The sequence below is a fragment of the Frankliniella occidentalis genome, unplaced genomic scaffold (assembly GCF_000697945.3).
Source record: "Frankliniella occidentalis isolate FOCC.00 unplaced genomic scaffold, Focc_3.1 Scaffold185, whole genome shotgun sequence".
Lineage (NCBI taxonomy): Eukaryota > Metazoa > Arthropoda > Insecta > Thysanoptera > Thripidae > Frankliniella > Frankliniella occidentalis.
Genome location: NW_026267311.1, coordinates 49,895 through 69,737, shown reverse-complemented (window position 1 = coordinate 69,737; position 19,843 = coordinate 49,895). Strand labels below are relative to the sequence as shown.

Genomic DNA, 19,843 nt, shown 5'->3' with positions numbered 1-19,843 from the left:
GGGGGTGCGGGGTGGGCTCCAGGAGAGGGGGGAGGAGGAGAGGCGCGCGCCTTTCCGATGCTGTGCCGCGCTGACTGCTGCTGACTAACTGACTTGACTTGGCAGCACGGCACGGCTGACTTTACAGCCGCTCCGCTCCGCGCGCCACTCGGCTACCGGACCCGCGAACCGGACGACGACGAGGACGAGGACAAGACCGGCTCCTCCTTGGCCGACGCTGCGCGGCTTGCGCGGGCGCGGCCGTGCAGTAGGCGACCGAGGAGCGAGAACCCAGGAGCGCGAGCGGAGCGGGGGAGTGAGAGGTGGGGGGGGGGGGCAAGGAAAGGAAAGGAGGGGAGGGAGAGTGGGAGAAACGCCGATAGGAGCTAAGCACGGAGCTAGGTGTGAGGCAAGGTGGTGTGGGCCGCACAAGTATTCCGGCAAGCTTAGTGAGGGATCAGCAGCGTCTGGGCCGGCGGCGCGGGCGCCCTGGTCGCCGAGGGATCGTTCCGCCCTGCCCTGCCCCTCCCCGCCCGCCCCGCCCCGCTACTCCACGCACGGCTAATGAATGCAACCGCCGCTCGACTCCCCTTCACCTGGCGGGGCGGGGAGAGCCCGGCGCGAACCCTTCACCCGTCGTCCGCGAACCGGAAGTGCCGGAAGTAATGCGCTATGGGCGGCAGGGCCTGTATAAGTTAAGAATTAAACGTAAGAAAAAGTGTTCAAAGCCCCGCTTCCAATGTTCCACTCACGTGTCGCAGTTTTGTTTCTGTCGCTCGACGTCGTGGCTGGTGTGCTGAGCTGGGTCGCCTGGGTCGCGTCGACACACACGAGGATTCGGTTGCCGTCTGGCGTCTTGCGACACCTCGTCACTTACAACAGTACATACACCTCGCCCCCTCCGCGCCCTTCCCCTCCCTCGCAGCTTGCCTTTCGCCTTTATAGCCAACCCTTTCTGCACCACCCTCCCCTCCGCGACCACCACCCCCTTCCTCTGCTGTCCTGTGGGGCTGGCCCTCCTCACGATGTGTTTGTGTGCATCGAAATGTTCCTCCCTCCTCCCCCTCCCCCGCCCGCTCTCCTTCACCCAACCCCTGCCCCCACTCATCCGCCTCCGGAGCTCTTTCCCCTTTACCTCCTCCCTTTGCTTCTCACGTCGATAACAGAGATGGCGTCGCACCGTCCGCGGAGACGGTTGGCGGGAACTGATTGTTACGTATTCACTGGATCAATTTCTCCCTCTCCTCCTGGAGCTTTTGGGGCCCGAAGGCCCCACAGGACCCCCCTCCGCCCCTTTGTTCGTCCTGGTGCCGTGCTAGGCCGCGCTCCCCCCCCCCCTGTCGGCCTACAGTATGGGCGATAAGCCACAAACCCTCCCCCTCCGACCTCCAGCCATATTTTAATTTAACCGCAAAAGTTTTAATCGCCCCCAAGCAAAGATTGACTTTCAGTTGAAGGAATAGGCGGTGCCCTATGCTGAGTAACGCTTTCTTTCCTGCCAAAATTCGTCACAATTTCCCTCGTCAAAAGCGTAGTACAGTAATAAAGTTTTGGCTCAGTCCCATGCATCCTTCAGAGTCTCTGGTCTGAAAGGCCGCCAAAATACCAGGCGGAGCAGCGCGGCCGCAGAGGGCGGTTGAAGGGAAAGGGGAGGGGGGGGGGGTCTGGGGGGTCTGGGGGCGGCGCCCTGCCTGCAGCAGAGGAGAGCGGTGCCAAGCGCCCCCCTCCCCCCATCTCGAGTTGTTGACTCAGAGTTAAGCCCCTCTGCAGTCACACCCGGACCTACACGGACCCACCGCAACCAGCCGGCCCTTGCTGAGGATGCGCAGCCCTCGCAGCCCGGCCTGGCTCCCTGTTGGTCCCTCCCCCCCTTCCTCCAACCCCCCCGCAAGCAGCAACGCAACGTTCGAAAATATTCGCCGAGTGTTTCGCACGCAGCCCCCCGGCCCTCCAGTGGTGTTGGTTGTACTGTATCACCGTGACCACAAGCACGCAGGACTGCGGCAGGGCCACCTAAGCCGAGCAAAACGTCGCCGTGGAGCTGACAACCTGCCGCTGCACGCACGCACGCCAGCGCGCCGAGAAGGAAGACACCCGTGAGAACCGCAGGCGCCAGCCCCAGGTCCCTCGGACAGTTCATTCAATGGGCTCATAGGAGCACCCCACTTCAGCACACTCCTGAACGATTAAAAGATGTGCACCTCGCCGTGCGTGCAGCCCCACCGTGCAGATTGGCCACCTGCAATCGAATTTGTTTGCGTAGGGTCGTAAGCACGCTCTCTCAAGAAGATTTTTAATCAGCACATCCCATGGTCCATTGATGCGCCAGTGAGGCTGCTGTGCTCACTCGCCTCTCCCGATCTTGTAATCGTGACCATAACATCCTCCACGACGATCAGGTTTCACGTACCTCGTCGAGTACCTGCTCGTGGTCTCCGGGAGCCGGGTGCTACCGCCCGCCCCCTCGGATCGCTGTGCTCCGGCAGCTGCTCTGCTGTTGCTGTTGTTGTTGTTGTGGTCCGCGCGGCTCGCACGGCACAGCGAGGTGCGCGGCGGATGTGCGGGCGAGCGGCGGCGCGCAAGGTGGCGGTGCCAGCGGAGCCAGCCCGAGGGTCGCGTCGTGACTGAGCGCGGCCCGGCCCTGCCCTGGCGGCCCTGCCCTGGCCACAGGAGGGTGGCTTGCTTGGCTGCGGCACGGCGCGGCGCGGAGGCGGGGAGAGGCGTCCTGCCACCCCCACCCCCAACCCCCACCCCGCCGACGCAGCCCCGTTGGGGCAGAGTGACGGGTCCGCGCAGGCGCCGGCCCCGCCGCCACCCACCCCCGCGGCCCGCGCGGCCCCAGCTCGTGCACCCCCGCGTGTAGGCGCGCGCCTGCTGCTGTAGGCGCCCTCGCTGTAGGCGCGTGCACCTACCTCTCTCCCCCATCCTCACCCCCGCCCACTGCTCCTCCATGTCCACGAGTGTTCGATACCACCGCCGCGGGCCGACGCGACGCGCGCCCCGTCGTGCAACGCTCGCCTGCGACCAAAATTCAGGTACCGAGTCTCGTGCGACTGCAGAACACACAGAAAACGAGCGAAACTAAGGACAGAAAAGTTCTTGTCGCGCCAAACTAGATGGGAGGGGGAGGGGGGTCAATTCCAGAGGCTTTTGATGAGCCTCGCGCGCTTGGACTTCCCTGTCATCAGCGGTACAGAAACCTTGCTGGTTCCACGGTTCCTTGCCGGGTGAAGGCACAGCAGCCAAAGGCACCCAGAAAGACCCGCGTTGTCGCGGCTGGTTGCGGCTGAACGCAATGACCCGTCAGAGAAGCGTCTCCGAGGAGAGCGCGCCTGGGGGCTGGGCGGCGTCCGCGGGGGCGTCCCGCCCGCGGGGGTGGAACCAAACCCCGTCCCCGCACCAGTCCGTGGGAGGCAAGGCAAGCGCGTGGGCGGGGGAGGGGGTGGGGGTACGTGACGTCACATATCGACCTGGGCAGCCTACGGGGAGGAGGACCGGTAGAAGGCGAAGCGGCGCGCTGAAGTAGGTTACGCACGCGCGCGCACGCGCCACCCTCGGGTGCACGTGCACGGGCGCACGGAGGCGGCACAGCCTTCGGGGGCATAAACATATGGCGAATCTGGGTTATAGTGTAGGGCGGGGCGGACCAGTCGGAGTGACTGCTTTTCCAAAATCAACCCATTACGCGGGTCTGGGTGACCCTACTCATACTACCGTCCAATGTTTATTAGGCGTGCGGTCGATAATTGAGCTCATTTACCAATGCGCAAAAGTACTAAGGACAATCTGGCAGCCGTCTAGAAATTACCGAACCTACACGGCTTGGCTCAGTGTCGGATGTAAAGGTTGTAGTCAGGGAAATGCCCGAACGAAAAGAAAAGTGGAGGTGCGGGGTATCGATCCCCGTACTTCTCGCATGCTAAGCGAGCGCTCTACCATCTGAGCTACACCCCCTGTTAGGAACATGGCCCGCCAGAACACAATAAGAATGCCAGGCGCAGGCGCGTTCTCCCATCTCGTACGCTCTTGCTCTTCGGTTCGTTGTTGGTTGGAGAAGGCAGTGGAGTCGTCTGACCCAAAATGGCGGTTGTTGTTGTTCTGGCTGTGTCGATATAAACAAGTTCTTCGGCTTTGATTGAAGGCAAGAAGTTTGCGATTTGTTCAGAATGACGACAGGAAACGACGGCTCGTTTTCCATCTCTGGTCTCGGCAGTTCTTTTGCAAACCGTCAGCGAGATTTGTTCGCATGCCTGGACGCTGCGGACAAGGAGCGAGAGAGCAGCGGCGGCCCTAGGCTGCCCGCCCTACCTGTCGAGGATGAAATGGACCGAATGGACGATGATAGAGACAACCAGCTTGAACGGTGTTCAGGAAGGAGACGAAAAGCCCCGACCAAACAGTTTAGGGGCAAGGAGAGCATCTTCAAAAGGCCAGAAATGCCTGCCCCAAGGAGGGCAAGACACAGCGTTGCAGATCACCAACGGAACCCTCACAAATATACCAAGTATAGTCTTGGAGACGTATCCCCTCAGGATATGTCAGATCGCACCAACACTGCCGCAGCACTTTCCTTTTTGCAAGAGCTCAGAGCAAGGAAAGAGAACAAGGAAGATATGGATCTTGACGAGTCACCCAAACATATCATTTTCAAGTCCGCAAGGCCCAAAGCAGAGAGGAGAACTTCCAGTTTGGGTGCTGTGAGCACAATAACAACTGCTGCTAGTTCAGAGGAAGCTGATCAGCCATCCTTTAGGAGCAGTAAACTGGTCATGCCAGAATATGTTGTGGGTCAAAAGAAGTCCTCAAAAAAGAAAAGTCTTTCCTCTGATACCAGTTCTCAGTCAGAGGACAAGGACCCCGCAAAGAAGAGCAAAACAAGAGAGATTACGTTAGGCCATCTTATGGATGAAGAAGATGAATGAATGTTGATTAAATTACTGCTAGCACTAGCATTATGTTCCTTAAATTCTGATGTTAAAACAGAACCTTAAGGCATGAGATTTTTATTACTGTAGGAATCATGTCGTTTAAGAGGCTGTGATCTACTTGTCTTTGTATATAAATGGAATACTGTAAATAAAACGGCAGTTTCTTTCAATTTTACTTTCTTAAATGCCTTTCTTGGAAAGTTATCCTTGATTCAGGAGACAGTAAATGAGTCAATGCATATTTATTCAACAATTAATTTACAAATTCAAAAATATGTACACAAAAATATAATTGATATGGAACAAAATAGTCCTAACATAACAGAGGTAAACAAAGTTTATGGTTTCTTAAGAACATTATTTAAAAAAATAAAAATTGTAAAATACAGGAAAAAAAATGCATAAAATTTGAAATTGTTTGTACAGATGTAAGGTTTCAGGTTTCAAAAGTACAAACAAGATTAAATGCACCCCATTCTGCGCACATTAATTAGCGAGGGCACATTGCATGCCGCCCACCGTCAACAGGAAGGCTGGCTCCAGTAATGAAACTTGCTTCAGGGCTTGCTAAAAATGCAATTGTTGCAGCAACTTCTTCAGGTTGCCCAGGTCGACCCAAAGCATGAGTTTCTTTGGATCGCTCTAGAAACTTAGCATAAGCCTCAGCATCCAAGCCACCCCTTTTCTGCAATTCAGTTACAACTACTCCAGGGTTTACACAGTTAACTCTAACACCTTTTGGTGCAAGCTCCAGGGCAGTGCATCGAGTGAACTGATCAATAGCAGACTTAGACATACAGTACGCCAACACACCTGAAAATGCTCGGATACCATTAACGCTAGAGACATTGACAATGTTTCCTTTTGTCTTCACCAGGTGTGGGACAGCAAGCATTGACAGGTGGTATACAGAGCGTACATTTGTATTGAACATCTGGTCATATTGTGCCAAGCTAGTATTTTCGATGCTCCCAACCCCAATAATTCCTGCGTTGTTCACCAACACGTCCAGTTGGTTAAAGTGTGCAATCGTCGAGTCCAGGATGTTCTTGGTGTCTGCTTCACTCGTCAACTCCCCAGTGACAAGAAGGGGCTTGATCGAGTTGCCGGTTGCCTCACACTTGGCTGCCACCTCCTGGAGATTCTGTTTGTTGCGGCCGGTAAGAGCCAAACTGGCTCCGAGCCGGGCCATGTGTATGGCAGTGGCCGCCCCGATACCGGAGCTGGCACCCGTGATCAACACTACTTTTCCTACGAAGCTCATAATGAATTTTGAGCAGTCACCTTGAGGAGTCAGCTGAGACTGGGTGCCCGAAAAGGTTATGTTATGGTTGGCTGATAAGATAACTTGCAAGTGTACAACAAACCGGGGGGGGGGGGGGGGCAGAGGGGAGGCTCGAGGCTCGGTGGGGGGTGGGACGGGAAGCTTTTCTTTCTCCCTCGAAATCAATCAGAAATGCTGTCCGGTAAATTGTTCAAAATCATCAGATTAGTACACGAATGAACATCAATGTTCTTGCAAAATTCCAATAGACAATGCTGACAATTTGTTATAATAGAAATCGAAAGCCGCGCTTCCGTGATACTGTGTCCTACTTCCGGCCGTCTTCCGGAAGTAAACAGCATAGCCACACTCGCAGAGCCAAACTCATCAAAACGAGTCAACTCTTAGAATTTTAATTTTCAAAAAAATGAACTTAATATGTCCTCATGGAATTTTCACCCATCTCCAGATATTGTTAATTTTTCTCATTCTGTTTTTTACGTTGAAAAATTTTCTCACCCTCAGACGATTGTTCTCTGCTGGAGCTTGTAGCAGAAGAACGATGACAAGTGGGGTATCAGAGCAAGATGGCGTCTAGTGTATGCCACGGAACTTTGTAATCTTCACCAAATGATCAGGATTTGATACCGATTCGCCGGGCCGTCCTTGGTTTGGCGTTAAATTAGACATCTCCATTCATCCAGGTAATTTTAGACCTTGTGGTCGATTGCATACCCCCTAATTAAACAGCAGAAATGTGTGTTTATGTATGTGCAGCTTGCAGACGAGAATCATCGTAATCAAATCAATACGCGATTGAAGCGCATTACATAAACTTTAACGGGTATTACGTCCATTTTTTGCGTTTATTTTTTATTTTACTGTCGAAGCACTTTTGACTCATTCTAAGGGTACGAGGAATGTAAGTGCGATGAATGAGCGGACTGTTTGATTCATTTCATTTTGCCCACTCTGATGTGAGGGAGATGGGCGACTGGCGTCATCTGCTGCAACTGCAGTCCGCTCACAATCCCGACCAATGTTCGCCCTTCTCAAATTACTTGAGTTGTTTCTAGTGGAAGGGTCATAGGATACAGTATATACTGTTATTTTAAAAGATTCCCGGCGAAATAAACTATGATGTAAACACATTTAATGAATGGAAAAGCTCATTTTGTTTAACAAGAGCCAAATTGGGTATTTAAATCTGGGCTATGATATGGTATCAGTGATCATTTAAAAAATCAAAAACTCGTAATTTTTTAATTTTTAAAAAAATATTTCAGTCTTTTATTATTTGAAATTTTTACTGGAGCAGATTAGAACTTAAGTTTTCTTTTGACTTTGGCATTCTCGTTGTGCTAATTGGAAAGATTTATCAGGTGTTTCAGACAATTAAAAGTATCGACTATGATGCTGGCCACTTTAAACCAGATTAAACCTGTTACATTGCTTCTTACTATATGACTACCTCTTAATTTTTATTAAAAACTATATCAACGTAATGGATTTTTGCCATAGCCCGTCTGGCTGCAACAATCATGAGGATTTTCAAGTCAACAGTTTTCCATTTGTTTCTTTCCCTGCAGCTCATCAACTAGTCAAGTCCTTGTTTTTGAGGCAATCATTATGTCAAGATTGGTGAGATCAACACTGAGCTGTTCCAAACACTCAGTTTGTTTAATTTTTTCTCAACTTGGTATTGGTGTATTAGTTGACAGGGAGTCCTTTACAGCATGGCTGGTGTTGGATTCCTCATGTATATAATGGATTCCTGGATGTGGTGTTGGTTATCAAGGAAAAAAAGTAGATTAAAATTTAGTTGAAACAGATATATCTGTAGTTTTATAAGTAATCTGAATAGTTGAATTATGGAAGTGGTTTTTGGTAACTCCTCTTTTATTTCTTTGACATATCCAAATAATAATTTTATTCCAGATCTGCAATTTCAACTATTACTGATTTTGATTATTTTCAATAATATTCACCCTGGAGTATTGCATTCAAGTCTCCAGGATTGTTTAGTTTTTACATATTTGCATATTGTTTTACATTATTATCTTTGTTGTGGATCTCTTTTACCTTTTTTTGTCCTTATTTCTAATTCTATCTATCATTGTAAGTGGAAGAGAAGAATCTTATCTATCCTTTTGTAAAAATACAAATACTTGCCTATTGTAATTTTAAAGAGGAGACTTGAATGCTTGATACATCAGGTGTGACAAATTCTTGGTATAATCTATTCCTATGCACGCTCCTCTGACCATTTCCCTAATCTTCAAAACCTATTCATAATTTTTATTTTCACTCTTAGCATGATCCTGTCTTGGAAAGGTGGAAGCCAGATCAAACAAATCTTGAAGTTATTTAAGTTGCAGCATTCTTCTTCTCTTATTCTGTTCATCTCATCTTACAGACTTTGCATTATCTAGTGATCAATTGCAAACATCTGCATGGAACACTTATCCTTGAAGACTTTTAACATTCCCAATGATAAATTGCCACTTAATTTACAACCCCTCTTTATTACAAAACTTTTAATCCTCAAAAATATTTCTCAAGATAATTTAACTGTTACAAGAAATTAAAGTTAACATCTAACATCTCTTTCTTGGATATTGTGAAGAAACCTCCCAGTTTCTTTCTGATCTGTGAACCTGTTTTCTAAAACATAACTGACAGTGTCATGTGGCGTTGCAGGGAGGAAAATTTCATTGGAGGCGATGCAGTCGTAGTCGATGGCGGTGCATGGATGCATCACTTACGGCTGGTTGGAGCATGGTGGCAGATGCAACTCTTCATAACAACAAGTCGTCTCCCTTGTGGTGCTGGTTCCTTCTCTCGTCTTACATTCTAACTGATCACAAAGGACTCTGGTGATCTTTTACTGGTATTTTGGAATAGGGGTGAATGTAGACTTCAAATCTGTCTATCTTGATGAGTCTAGTCTTCTGGTGCCACTAGAGTAGTTTGAACAAATTCTATTGTAAGTCAAATCTTTTAACCACTCTGATACTAATGTGACAATCTAACAAATATTTAGTTCTGGTAAAGGGTTAAGATATTGTTTAGTCACTATGACACGAGTCAGTGCCCGCTCTAGGTCCAAAGCCACCCAACTGCCTAGTGAAGAAAGTAAAGAGAATGCCAAAGAAGTTAGAGAACGAAATAGGAATGCCAAAGAATCTATCCCCAAAAATACCAAAGGAACTACAGAAGTTGAAAAAGTTCAACCAAGTAAAGTTCAAACACAAGCTAAAGGGAGAGGTAGAAATGTGCGGAATATTGTGAAGGAAGAAAATCTTGAATTGGCTGCAGAACTTGAAGCTTTACTTAAGAAGGTTAATGTTGAAAGAACTGCTGTCAGTCTCAATCTGAAAGGTGAGGAAGATGAGGAAGAGGAAGAAGAAGAGGAGGAGGAGGATGAAGAAGAGGAAGAAGAGGAGGAGGAGGATGAAATGGATGATGCAGCAGATAAGGAGGAGGATGATGTAGATGAGGATGGAGATGAAGATGATGAGGATGAGGATGAAGATGAAGATTGTAAGCTAGATTCTGATGACAAAGAAAAGAAGGAAACTGATGTTGGGTACCAGTGTGCTTTTTGTGAATATACTTTCACCAGGAAAAGTATGTTGAAACGTCATGTGCGAATTCACACTGGTGAGCGACCTTATGCCTGTGACAAATGTGATGCCAAGTTTACTCAGCAGGGTGGATTAAAGACACACATGTTGTGTAAACATAGAGATGAGATAGACCAAAAGGACAAAGTGACATATCAATGTCACCATTGCGATCGATCTTTTGTAATCAAAGAACGCCTTCGTATTCACCTCAGAGTACATACTGGTGAACTACCTTATGTTTGTCACATTTGTTCCAAGAAGTTTCGCAGAAATGGTGGTCTCCTTCAACACTTACGAAGACATGTTGGTATGCGCCCTTACACTTGTGAAATCTGTAAAGCTTCTTATTATAACTCTACTAATCTGAAAACCCATATGAAACGCCACCTGGGTGTTCAAGATTATGTGTGTGATCTTTGTGGTAAAGGTTTTACTCGAAGAGATGGTTTGCGAAAGCACTTAGCATGTCTCCACTATGATCAATGTGCATTCCGGTGTTCAATATGTAATAAATCATTCAAAGGTCATATTTTGTCCCACTTACGTATGCATTTAAAAGAAAAACCATTCAAATGTGAAATTTGTGGTATGCGCTTTGTACAGAGTTCTCAGCTGGTGGTTCACACTAGGACCCACACTGGAGCAAAGCCATATCCCTGTCAAATATGTAAAGTTGCCTTTTCTCACTCTTCAGCTCTACGCATGCATATTAGAAGACATACTGGTGAGAAGCCTGTTAAGTGTATGCTTTGTCCTGCAGCTTTTGTGCAGCTTCCTCATCTAAAGAAACACATGAGATGCATTCATAAATCTGATAAACCATATGTGTGTGTACCTTGCAATGCTTTCTTCAAAAAGAAAGTTGAGCTTGAGGAGCACATGAAGGCAACAGGTTGTAAACCAGTTCCTGCTCCTGAGGCAGCTCCAGCCAGCAAGAGTCCCGAGTCCAAACCTGCCAAAAAAGCTCGTAAGAGGTCCTCCAAAGGGGGAGATGACTCACCAGCAAAACAGAAAAGAGTTGAAGATGAGGTAATTGATGAGGATGATTCGTCCAATCCACCAAGACCATTAAATGGAAATGGAGAAGTCTCAGAGGAAGAAATGCAAGAAATCCCTAATCTGAAAGGAGCTAAGGTAGTGCAAGCATTTTTCCACCAGCAACTTTCTGGAGAAAAGAAACCTGACACCCAAACTAATAGTTCTAAAGGCAAATGTAAGTCTTCAACCTCCCCAAAGCAATGTGAACCATCATCTTCAAGGAAGACTGAAGATTCGAGAAAGACAAGCCTTAGAGAAACTCGTTCTCGAGGAAGGCGTAGTTTGTCATCTGAATTTAAAAATGGAAAATCTAAAACTTCAGAAACAGATCCTGATCCGTCTTCCACTGCTAACTCGCCTTCATCATCCAGAAGATCTAGTTGTGAAAGTAAACCTATAGCCTTCCTACCTATTACAAGTCCTCCAAAGTTTTCAAGTTCCAGTGAAGAAACCATTGTGAACACCAAAGCAACTCAAGATGACAGATGCGAAAGTCCTATATGTGAGCCTTTACGACCAGTTGATCAGCCAACTACAGTGATGGTAGAAGAGATGATGCGAAAAGTCACAGAACGTCTTAAGCTGGGCACAAAGACACCCATCGTCTTAAGAAATCAGCCTATGCCAATTGAAAAAATCCGAATGCTATTAGCTATTCTTCTCACTCGTATTTCTACAACTGAGCGACTAGAAGCTCTTGGGTTTGGCAAGATCCTAATTGACAAAGTGTTATGTGCATCCATTGTGAGCTCTGGTCGAGTACCATGTGATCAAACTGGCTTGTCTGAAAGAGAAGTTATTCTAAAGAATGTTCATATACTTCTGGAGTGGACAGTTCCAAAACTATATATGGAACGCTTTAAGCGAGAGAATCGATCAACTGAAGATTTATTAGAAGAGTTGACTTCATAATTTTCCCATTTACCCTTTTTGGTATGTTGCATGTTTAAATTTGAATCCGAGTCATTTGCTGTGTTATTATGTGTTCAATGATTGATGGCAAACCAAAGATGTTAATTACTGTATATTCAACTTAGCACTACTGCATGCTGCTTGTCATATATGTGAATCCTTGTACTGTAGCATTCATATGAAAGTTTAACCATCATGTCCCAACATAAAGCAGCTTTGCTTCTCTTGAAGTATCATTTTAATAACTGTTTAATTTAAACTGTATCTTCTATTTCAACAATTTCATCTCCTGTAAGGTCAGTGATGATTTATTCCAAGTTCTTGCCCACTATTGTGTGTTTGGACTAGACAGTTCTAAGAATAAAATTTGGTGCAGTTTGTTTGTGGTATGTGCAATTTTAAAAAAATTACTTGCCAGTGAATGTGATATTGGAAAGTAAGTATCCCATAAGCCAATGTTTTGGTAATTGAAAAGACATGTTGTAACGGGAGTTGTAGTAGGAAATTTATCTAGTGCAAAGTTCAGTTTGACAACATTTCATTCTATATTATGAATAGCATAGAGTGTGTAGTGCATAAAAATATTTAAATATTACTTGTATTTTAAATTACCTGTTTCCCAATAGGCTAATGTTTTGTAAAGTTATCCATTTCAAATGGGTCCTATTACATCCGATGGAACACATGTGGTTCTGTAATTATTGTATTGATGCAATTCAAGTCTGGGTGTTTTGTAGAAAAAGCCTTTGCTTTGAAATTTGAATGTTTCTGGAATGCTATTCAGTATGGTATTGCCACTTCATAAAGGCAACTCTGCTCTTGTAGTTTTCAAATAATTTAATGGCTATGTTGAATGTCATTTATCGTTCCATTGGGGAAAGTAGCCTCAAATCAAACTACTATGTATATGATCTATCATTTGATAAAATATCATTCATGGCTGTTGTATCCTAAACAAAAGTGGTAGTTGAAACATTTTTTTCAAAGGCCTTTTACTATGAAAGGCACATCCTTGGTTTTACGCACAAGAGTTGTCTTTGTTGAGTTAACATTTCACATATCTATCTTTTTTTAAATGTATATGTGTAGATTCTGTTTAGAATTTACCTACATATTACCTAAACCTGTTATCAAACTATAAGTTACTCTACAATTTTTGGTTTTCTTTATAAATTACATTATTATTAAATTATAAATTTTCATTTTATTTGTTGTTAAATGTTAGTGTTTTTTTTATTTGTTTGAAGACCTCTAGTCACAAGACTAGGATTCAATCTGACCTGTCAAGATTCTCTGTTATTATTGTTCTGTCTTTGTTTCTGATTTTGTATTTTCTGTTATTCATTCATCTTTAAGATTTACACACCTTTTTCTCACTGTGTGAGATCTTTTGCATTTTTCACTATGCCGCAGCATCTTTTTTTTTTATCTCTCTCTCTCTTTCTCTTTAGGGTGTTTCCTGGTGGAGGTACTTCTTGCTTGCATGTTCCCTAGCTGCTTTTCAGCATATAGCCAAAGAACTAGCGTAATCAGTTATCAGTACAAATCTCTAAAGACACAATTATACTAAATTTTTCATTACCTTCCTTTGCACTTCTTTCCTGTTTTTTTTTTCTTTCTGTTGTTGTTCTTTTTTTTAAATGTAGTTTTAATGGTGGTGGTTTCTTCCTTGAATGTGAAGTTATGCATTGCCATAAAAATGTGCCATCATTGTTAAATTTTTGTGCTCTATCTTGCCACTTACTGCACTTCCAGAAAGTAGGTCTAGTCACTAATGCAGAGTCTATCTGCAAAGCACTGTCTGGAGTGATACCTTGCCTAAATCTCTCTCCCACCGTGTGATGTGCTATGGAAACAGGCTATTCTTCTCCTGTGCTTTTTTGTTTTCCTGTACTATGGTCTATTTGATAAAAATATCAATGTATATAAAATCAGAAGATAATTAACAATTTTGTTGACTGTTATTAGATTTGTAGATTATAGTGCCAAAAGCTTACATTGCAGCTTGTTGCTTTTCCACCCATGCATGTGTACCTGTCATCACATTTTCTGTTGTAGTAAATTGCACCTTGTAACTGAAGGATGTGTGGCATTCAGTAGCAAAGACTAATGTGTTGCATTCCTGTTGTGGAAAATAAATTAATATTTTGGTAGTGATTATTTTGATCTCACCAAATTTTAGTCAGTCTGTTCCTAGTGGTATGTTCTACTCTGCCACTTTTTTGTGTTTGGTAACTGCTGAAAACCGTTTGGAGTAATGTATTTATGGCTAGTCCAAAATAGTAACCTGCTTAGTTTTGGAATCAATTGTGTTTGTAGACGGCTGATGTCTGATGTTTTATTCATTCACCACTTTGAGAGGTAGAAAACTGCTTTTTCTATTTGTGCATGAAGTTGATTTCTGTTGTTCCCTTCCCTACTCAAGAATACCACACCAGTGAAATGTCCCTCTGATGCTATGATGAAGCTATCAGTTATTTAGTAGAAGTGCTAAGATTTATTGCCTTTGGTGTTTAACCTATTTAAGAAATTTATTAGTGGTTGCTTGGTGTCATTAAAATTATGGACTGTGTGCCAAATATCATAATAGAGCAACTTCCTTTCAAGGAGAAAGTACTGGTCCAATTTATGTAGAACTACATGTACAACTTTTGAAAAGGAGATGTTGGTGTATAGAAGCCAAATCACTTTATTCTTACCAAGATGTTGGCTTCTATTATTTTTAGGGTGTGTGAGGGAACTGCTCTGCCTCAGTCATTACAATTAAATCATTCAACTGATGGTACTCCTTATACCTTTTCTGTCGATTTCCTTGTAATGCTTTTTTGTGGAAGAATGTGTTTGTGTTAGTTCACCCGTCACTTTTAATATAATTCATGTGTGGTTCATATACAGAAATAATATAATATATACATGAATGCTTTGTTATATTATGGAGGTGAAATTCTATGTACTAGTGTGCCGTAATAAAATGAATACTAAGTCATACTTAATAGTGTTCTTTCAACTATGGCTAAAAAAACAAAACACAATTTCTCATTCTTACTAGAAACACTCGAGTATAATCATCCACCTTTCTCTAATACTGTAAGTTTTGCTTTTACATCATCAATATCAGTTTGCAGTTTTTCGTCATTTGGCTTAATAAGCGAAGCAGCTTCAAGGTCTGCTAGTCCTGCTTTGAGCATACCTAATTTACACAGTGCTGCCCCTCTTCGAACATGACATTTTGCTCTTGAATCCTCATTTAGCCTGACTTTTGGTGTCATGAGGTCCAAAGCCTGTGTAGATGTATTAGAGACATGTACAAGAAATTGATAATTTAGTTTTACTATTTAAGCCTGTTGCTTTGTACAAAGATCTTACCATTGAACAGTCTTCAATAACTCTCTGCAAATTTCCAAGTGCGTAATGGGCTGCAGAACGATTTACATACAGGGCAGACATCTCTTTACTCAATTTTATACCATGACTATATGCACTTATTGCCCCAAGATAATTCCCAATTTTAAAAAAGGAACTGCAACAACAACAACAAAAAATAATAACTTTGGCAATTGAAAAAAAATCTACAATAATACATTGAATAATACTCACTCTCCCTTTTCTTTAAGCCACTGAGGATTACATTCTTCTGGTCTCAGATCCTTGGCCACAAAACCAACTGAGCGCTGTGCAGCAGCCTGCTTTTGAAGCCACTGAAAAAATGAAAATCAATACAATCTAGTTATACATTGCATTGAAGGGAAAAAAACAAACAAACAAAGTGAAACCAGTCTCTCTACCAGTTGTTCTTCCTCTAAAAGAGATTCTCTTTGAGGTGTTGGAAAAGCTCTAGGGGTGAATTTGACAGATATTGTCCCACATGATCGGGGAATTGGAACTGGTCGTAAATCATCTTCTGTTAAATGTATATTACTTTCTGACTGTAACTCATGCTGGTTTCCATCTTCAGAACTAATTTGATTACTTTTTTCCCAAATATTTATTGAATGGCTGTCTGTACATTAAAACACAAAGTACATTATGGCTCATTAAATATTTTAAAATATTGTGTAAAAACTTTTCAGTCAAACTACCTGTGCTACAATTTGAAGGTGCAACCTTTGGATTAACTTGATGGGTTTTCCATTCTTCTAGTTCTAACATGGCTTTTTTTCTCTCAGTGTTGCGTATTTCCTCAGTTTCTTTTTTTTCGGACGTTTCCAGTTCTATTTGCTGTTGCACTGATTTTCTATGAAGTGCTTGAAGCATTTCTAGGGGAGTGAAAGAAAAAAAAGAAAAAATGTGGTAAAACAAATTTATAATTAGATGTACTTCATTGAAACTTTTGTATTGTACCCTGTTTTGCAGCCCTCTCATTTTGGCTTCGATTTTGTAGTTTAATCAGTGCGTCAGCTCTTGCTTTTGCCCTCTCTTCCTTACTCAAATCACCATTTAGAGTCGTCCAATGGACACCCGAGTCAGATTTTTCAAGATTGAATTCTAAGAGTCCATCTGTTATTGTACACTTACTTGCTGAATCATTGATTGAGTGACTTAGGAATACCTCAAATATAAATGGTTTAAAGTTTGCCTGTTCAATAAAATTGCACAACAAAGTTTTACACATGTTTGCACACTGGCATAACATAATTTCAAACAGAACAACCCTTACCTTAATGTAAGTGTCGTAAGTTAGGATGTCAACAGAGCTGGAAGGGACTCCCCTCAAGGGAACCGTCACTACCACATGTGTCGCTGTTTGTCTCCATGTGAAATCTTTCACAACGACAGCCATTGCAGTGCTTTTGCGGAAAAGTGCCGGTGCTTTCGCCAAACCGCCAAACGGCCAAACTTCAACAAAACGACACCGATCCGAACATTACACTGCTCGGGTTTTGGTTGCCATGACAGTGCGCCCGCTCAAATCAACATTAAACGTTGCGGCTGACTCCGCGCCCGGGCGCGCCCTTCCGCCGTTGAGACACGAAACATGTGTTAGTCAGACACGCCCCCCCCCCCTCAAAAAAAAATCCCAAGTCAACCTCCAGACAATTCATCAGAGTCTAACTTTTCTTTTTTGACTCTCCGAGTTAGCCGATAGCCGCCCGTGGGGTAGGCAACCTATCGTACACCACGTGAGGATGGGATGGTAGAAAACACTCGATAGGGAAGACATAGACCCCCCCCCCCCCTCAATAAAGGTTTATAAAAAAAAATCGAATTTTGATTGAGTCTAGTGGGATTACAGCCACCGGGGAGATAAAGAAAACAGAGAAGGTGTGGCACGAGAGAACTAGCAGATTGATGCAGGGTAATAAATATAGTCCAGGATTCATTCCAGTTTCTCCGATAGGAGATTTACTGAGACGTGCTGGAGTGAGTGTTGTCTCCATGGCTCGTTCGCTTCAGCACAATGCATAATTTTAACTAACTTTTTACAGGAAAAATAAAAACAACTACTGTTTCGAGTCGACTTCCTACCCCTACTTATGCAAGTTTTGGCTCCACATTTTTTTAGGCATTCCATTTTGGCCGTTTAATTGGCCGGCCGTCTCCTTGTACTATCCTTGAAATATATGTCATTGTAGTGCGGAGAGGGCCCGCCGCCCGCCGAGCGAGAGGGCATAGGCATGGGCCATGACCATGGCCGTGGCATACGCAAAGACCTTGCTGCACCGTCCGCTGTTATTTCGGAACTCTGCTGAGCCATGGGATCTTAGGGTGGGCCGAGAGGTGGGGGGTGGGGGGCTAGGCTAGGGGTGCGCCATTCCCGCAACGGGTAGCCAAGCAGCAGACGGCGTGGAAGGCGAAGCGGCGTGCTGAGTGGTCGTTGTGCCCGCCTGCCTCCCTCACCCCGCCGCCCGGCCTGTGCGGTGTCGCGTTCAACACCACCTCCGTGGCCAGCTGCCGGCGAGACCGCGCGGCCCGCGACGCGACCCAGCTGCCCCGCTCGACGGCGAAGCCCCCTCCGGTGGCACGGCGGCACCGGCTCGGCTCGGCTCCAGACGCCATTCAGACGCCCGGTCCCCACGGCGACGGGCGGCGGAGAACGTTTGTCGACTCGGACTCTCTCCGGCGACATGGCACATCTCGGTCCCAACAACGGCACCCGCACCAGCGACACCACCACCCAGTACAGGTAGGAGGCATTGTTGGAGCTAGAAGAGGAAAGTCATTGTCGTGCTCGAGGAATAAGAGGCTGCGCAGATGAGCAAGATATCCGCGGCGTCGGGGAGCATGAGGGCGGGAGCGATGTGCGGCCGGGGCGGCGGCGGCGGCCCGTGTGCTCCTGGGCTCGGACCGGGGCGATAAGGGACCCCCGCGGCGTTCCACGACCTGCACAATCGGCGGCGCGAACAGTCGGCGTGGTCCACTCCGCGAGCTGCTCTTCAAGTATACCGGCGCGCGGCCGGTGGAGAGACGCTTCTCTGCTGCTGCTGGACACCGCGACCTCGCCCAGCAGTGCAGTGCCTTGTTTATTTGCCGTCCTCCCCAAGTGGTGCGCGATTAGCCATGGGGATTATGTGGACAGATGCCTGTGATTAGACCGTCACGCGTAACGCGGCAGGCGGGGGCTTAACAGTCCGCGAAAAAAAAGTGCGCAGATTAGGTGATGTGGAGAGAATGACCCATCTGTTTGAGAGTGCAGGTGCCCCTCGGGGCCAGGGTGGTGGGCCACCGAGTGAGGCTCGGCTGCGTGGCGGGCGTGGCGGGCGTGGCCGCCTCCCAGGCGACCAGGTCGCCGCCGTGCGCGGGCAACGTGAGGTGGAAGCGGCCGTGAGAGAGTTGCACACGATCGCGAAAACAAATCCAGATGCATGGCATCGTATCGTACTGCTGATAAGAAATCCTATGCAGAATGCCTGAAAGTGTGTTCAAACCGTGTTGCGACGCGCAGGCGCAGACCCCTGCCGGGGCCAGGGTAGGCCACCGAGTGCGACACGGCTGCTCGGCGGGCAGGCCTACGCCCCAGGCGACTAGGTCGGCGCCGCGCGCAAGCAGCGCCACGTCCGCGCAAGTAGCGGGCTTTCTTCTTGGCCACACCACACCACCCGCATCCGCGCTGGGTCCTGGGGCAGAATTGGAATCGGGTTAAGCACTTCGACTGTAAAGAAACAGACAGGAAACTTGCAAAGCACGCGGGCAGTGAGTTGTTTACTGTTTACGGCGGCGCGTCTGCTCTGCTTGCATCGTCTAAACACTAGACGGACTAGGCAGACGCACCCGCGGACACGTCATAGATCGGCGATCACGGCCCTGCCACTATACGAGTTAGCAGCCTGCCACCGCGTTGCCGATGGTTGTTGTTCTCTTCGAGTTTATTTTTACACCCCTTTTAGATAGTTTCTCGTCCGGCATAATCCGCGAATAAACTCGGGCGGGCAACGTGGTCTGTTTGCCACCTCGGTGGGCTCGGCAGAATGCCCAGAATGCCTCCTCGGCGCCGTGGCGAGGTGGCGCCGTGGTCCGCACACCCGGCTCCCCGCGGCCCTCGAGCCCGCCAGGACCACGGCCAGGGCCAGGGGCGCCTAGGGAAACAACAACCGAACCACCACCACCACCAACCACCCCACGGGCCCACGCCACGCCACGCCACGCCATGTGGTAGTGCGCCCTTGACCACGGCCACGCCCTTTTTGGCCGGTTCCAATCCTCGAGAGTTTCATGCACTTTCTCGCCCATTCTCTGTTTTTCCGCCGTTTCTCTTTCTTTGGCACTTCTCGCGAGGAAGACGCGGCGGGGGCAATCAGCTTTATTTGTTTTTGCAATCGGTCTTACTCGTCTTTTTTTCCTCTCCTAGAGATTTCGCAGGCCCGCCCCGTATCCTATCAGTTCGACCATCATCACGGTGGAGTGGTCGGTCGCCGCGCGATGACATAAGGCCCCTCCCGCATTATCGGATGCGATGCACCGGCCGGACCCGGGCCGATCCGATACGGGCCCCCTCTCGCGCCCACGCCCCCGCTCACACCACTCCTCGACAAATTAAAACAAGTAGTGTGAAACGGCCAGAGAGTTGATTGATTTATTGGTCGCCTTCGTGTTCGTTGTCGCGGAGCAGCGGCACGGCCGCGGCCTGCGTAGCGTCAGAACGAGTAGGGGGGGGG

The 19,843-nt window shown here is 46.7% G+C and overlaps 6 protein-coding genes and 1 non-coding gene across 7 annotated transcripts in view; 3 read left to right on the top strand and 4 right to left on the bottom strand.

The window, feature by feature from the left end:
- Nucleotides 1-2,626, bottom strand: part of LOC113211554 (BTB/POZ domain-containing protein 1-like) — a 17,705-nt gene extending 15,079 nt beyond the window's left edge. Inside the window, exon 1 of the mRNA XM_026429955.2 lies at nucleotides 2,390-2,626. The gene's annotated coding sequence lies outside the window, so the exon portion shown is untranslated. The remainder of the gene's footprint in view (nucleotides 1-2,389) is intronic.
- Nucleotides 2,627-3,860: 1,234 nt separating this feature from the next.
- Nucleotides 3,861-3,933, bottom strand: Trnaa-agc (transfer RNA alanine (anticodon AGC)). The gene has a single exon. It is a non-coding gene; the product is annotated as a tRNA-Ala (tRNA).
- Nucleotides 3,934-4,022: 89 nt separating this feature from the next.
- On the top strand, nucleotides 4,023-5,077 carry LOC113211559 (uncharacterized). Its single transcript, XM_026429963.2, has one exon. It carries the CDS (start codon nucleotides 4,146-4,148, stop codon nucleotides 4,899-4,901), a length of 756 nt encoding a protein of 251 aa, XP_026285748.1. The 5' UTR covers nucleotides 4,023-4,145; the 3' UTR covers nucleotides 4,902-5,077.
- A 57-nt stretch (nucleotides 5,078-5,134) lies between these two features.
- Nucleotides 5,135-6,257, bottom strand: LOC113211558 (3-oxoacyl-[acyl-carrier-protein] reductase FabG). The gene has a single exon (XM_026429962.2). It carries the CDS (start codon nucleotides 6,169-6,171, stop codon nucleotides 5,398-5,400), a length of 774 nt encoding a protein of 257 aa, XP_026285747.1. The 5' UTR covers nucleotides 6,172-6,257; the 3' UTR covers nucleotides 5,135-5,397.
- A 458-nt stretch (nucleotides 6,258-6,715) lies between these two features.
- Nucleotides 6,716-14,738, top strand: LOC113211556 (zinc finger protein 37). Its single transcript, XM_026429959.2, has 2 exons — nucleotides 6,716-6,875; nucleotides 8,872-14,738. The coding sequence occupies exon 2, from the start codon at nucleotides 9,249-9,251 to the stop codon at nucleotides 11,748-11,750; it is 2,502 nt and encodes an 833-aa protein (XP_026285744.1). The 5' UTR covers nucleotides 6,716-6,875; nucleotides 8,872-9,248; the 3' UTR covers nucleotides 11,751-14,738.
- Nucleotides 14,739-14,782: 44 nt separating this feature from the next.
- On the bottom strand, nucleotides 14,783-17,480 carry LOC113211557 (dynein axonemal assembly factor 4-like). Its single transcript, XM_026429961.2, has 7 exons — nucleotides 16,408-17,480; nucleotides 16,092-16,326; nucleotides 15,830-16,006; nucleotides 15,536-15,750; nucleotides 15,348-15,448; nucleotides 15,117-15,270; nucleotides 14,783-15,031 (listed from the first exon to the last, which is right to left on the bottom strand). The coding sequence occupies exons 1-7, from the start codon at nucleotides 16,528-16,530 to the stop codon at nucleotides 14,816-14,818; spliced, it is 1,221 nt and encodes a 406-aa protein (XP_026285746.1). The 5' UTR covers nucleotides 16,531-17,480; the 3' UTR covers nucleotides 14,783-14,815.
- A 195-nt stretch (nucleotides 17,481-17,675) lies between these two features.
- LOC113211546 (nucleolar protein 11-like) overlaps nucleotides 17,676-19,843 on the top strand; it is an 18,157-nt gene continuing 15,989 nt past the window's right edge. Inside the window, exon 1 of the mRNA XM_052272065.1 lies at nucleotides 17,676-17,874. Within this exon, the coding sequence (XP_052128025.1) occupies nucleotides 17,816-17,874 (59 nt within the window). The 5' untranslated portion in view covers nucleotides 17,676-17,815. The remainder of the gene's footprint in view (nucleotides 17,875-19,843) is intronic.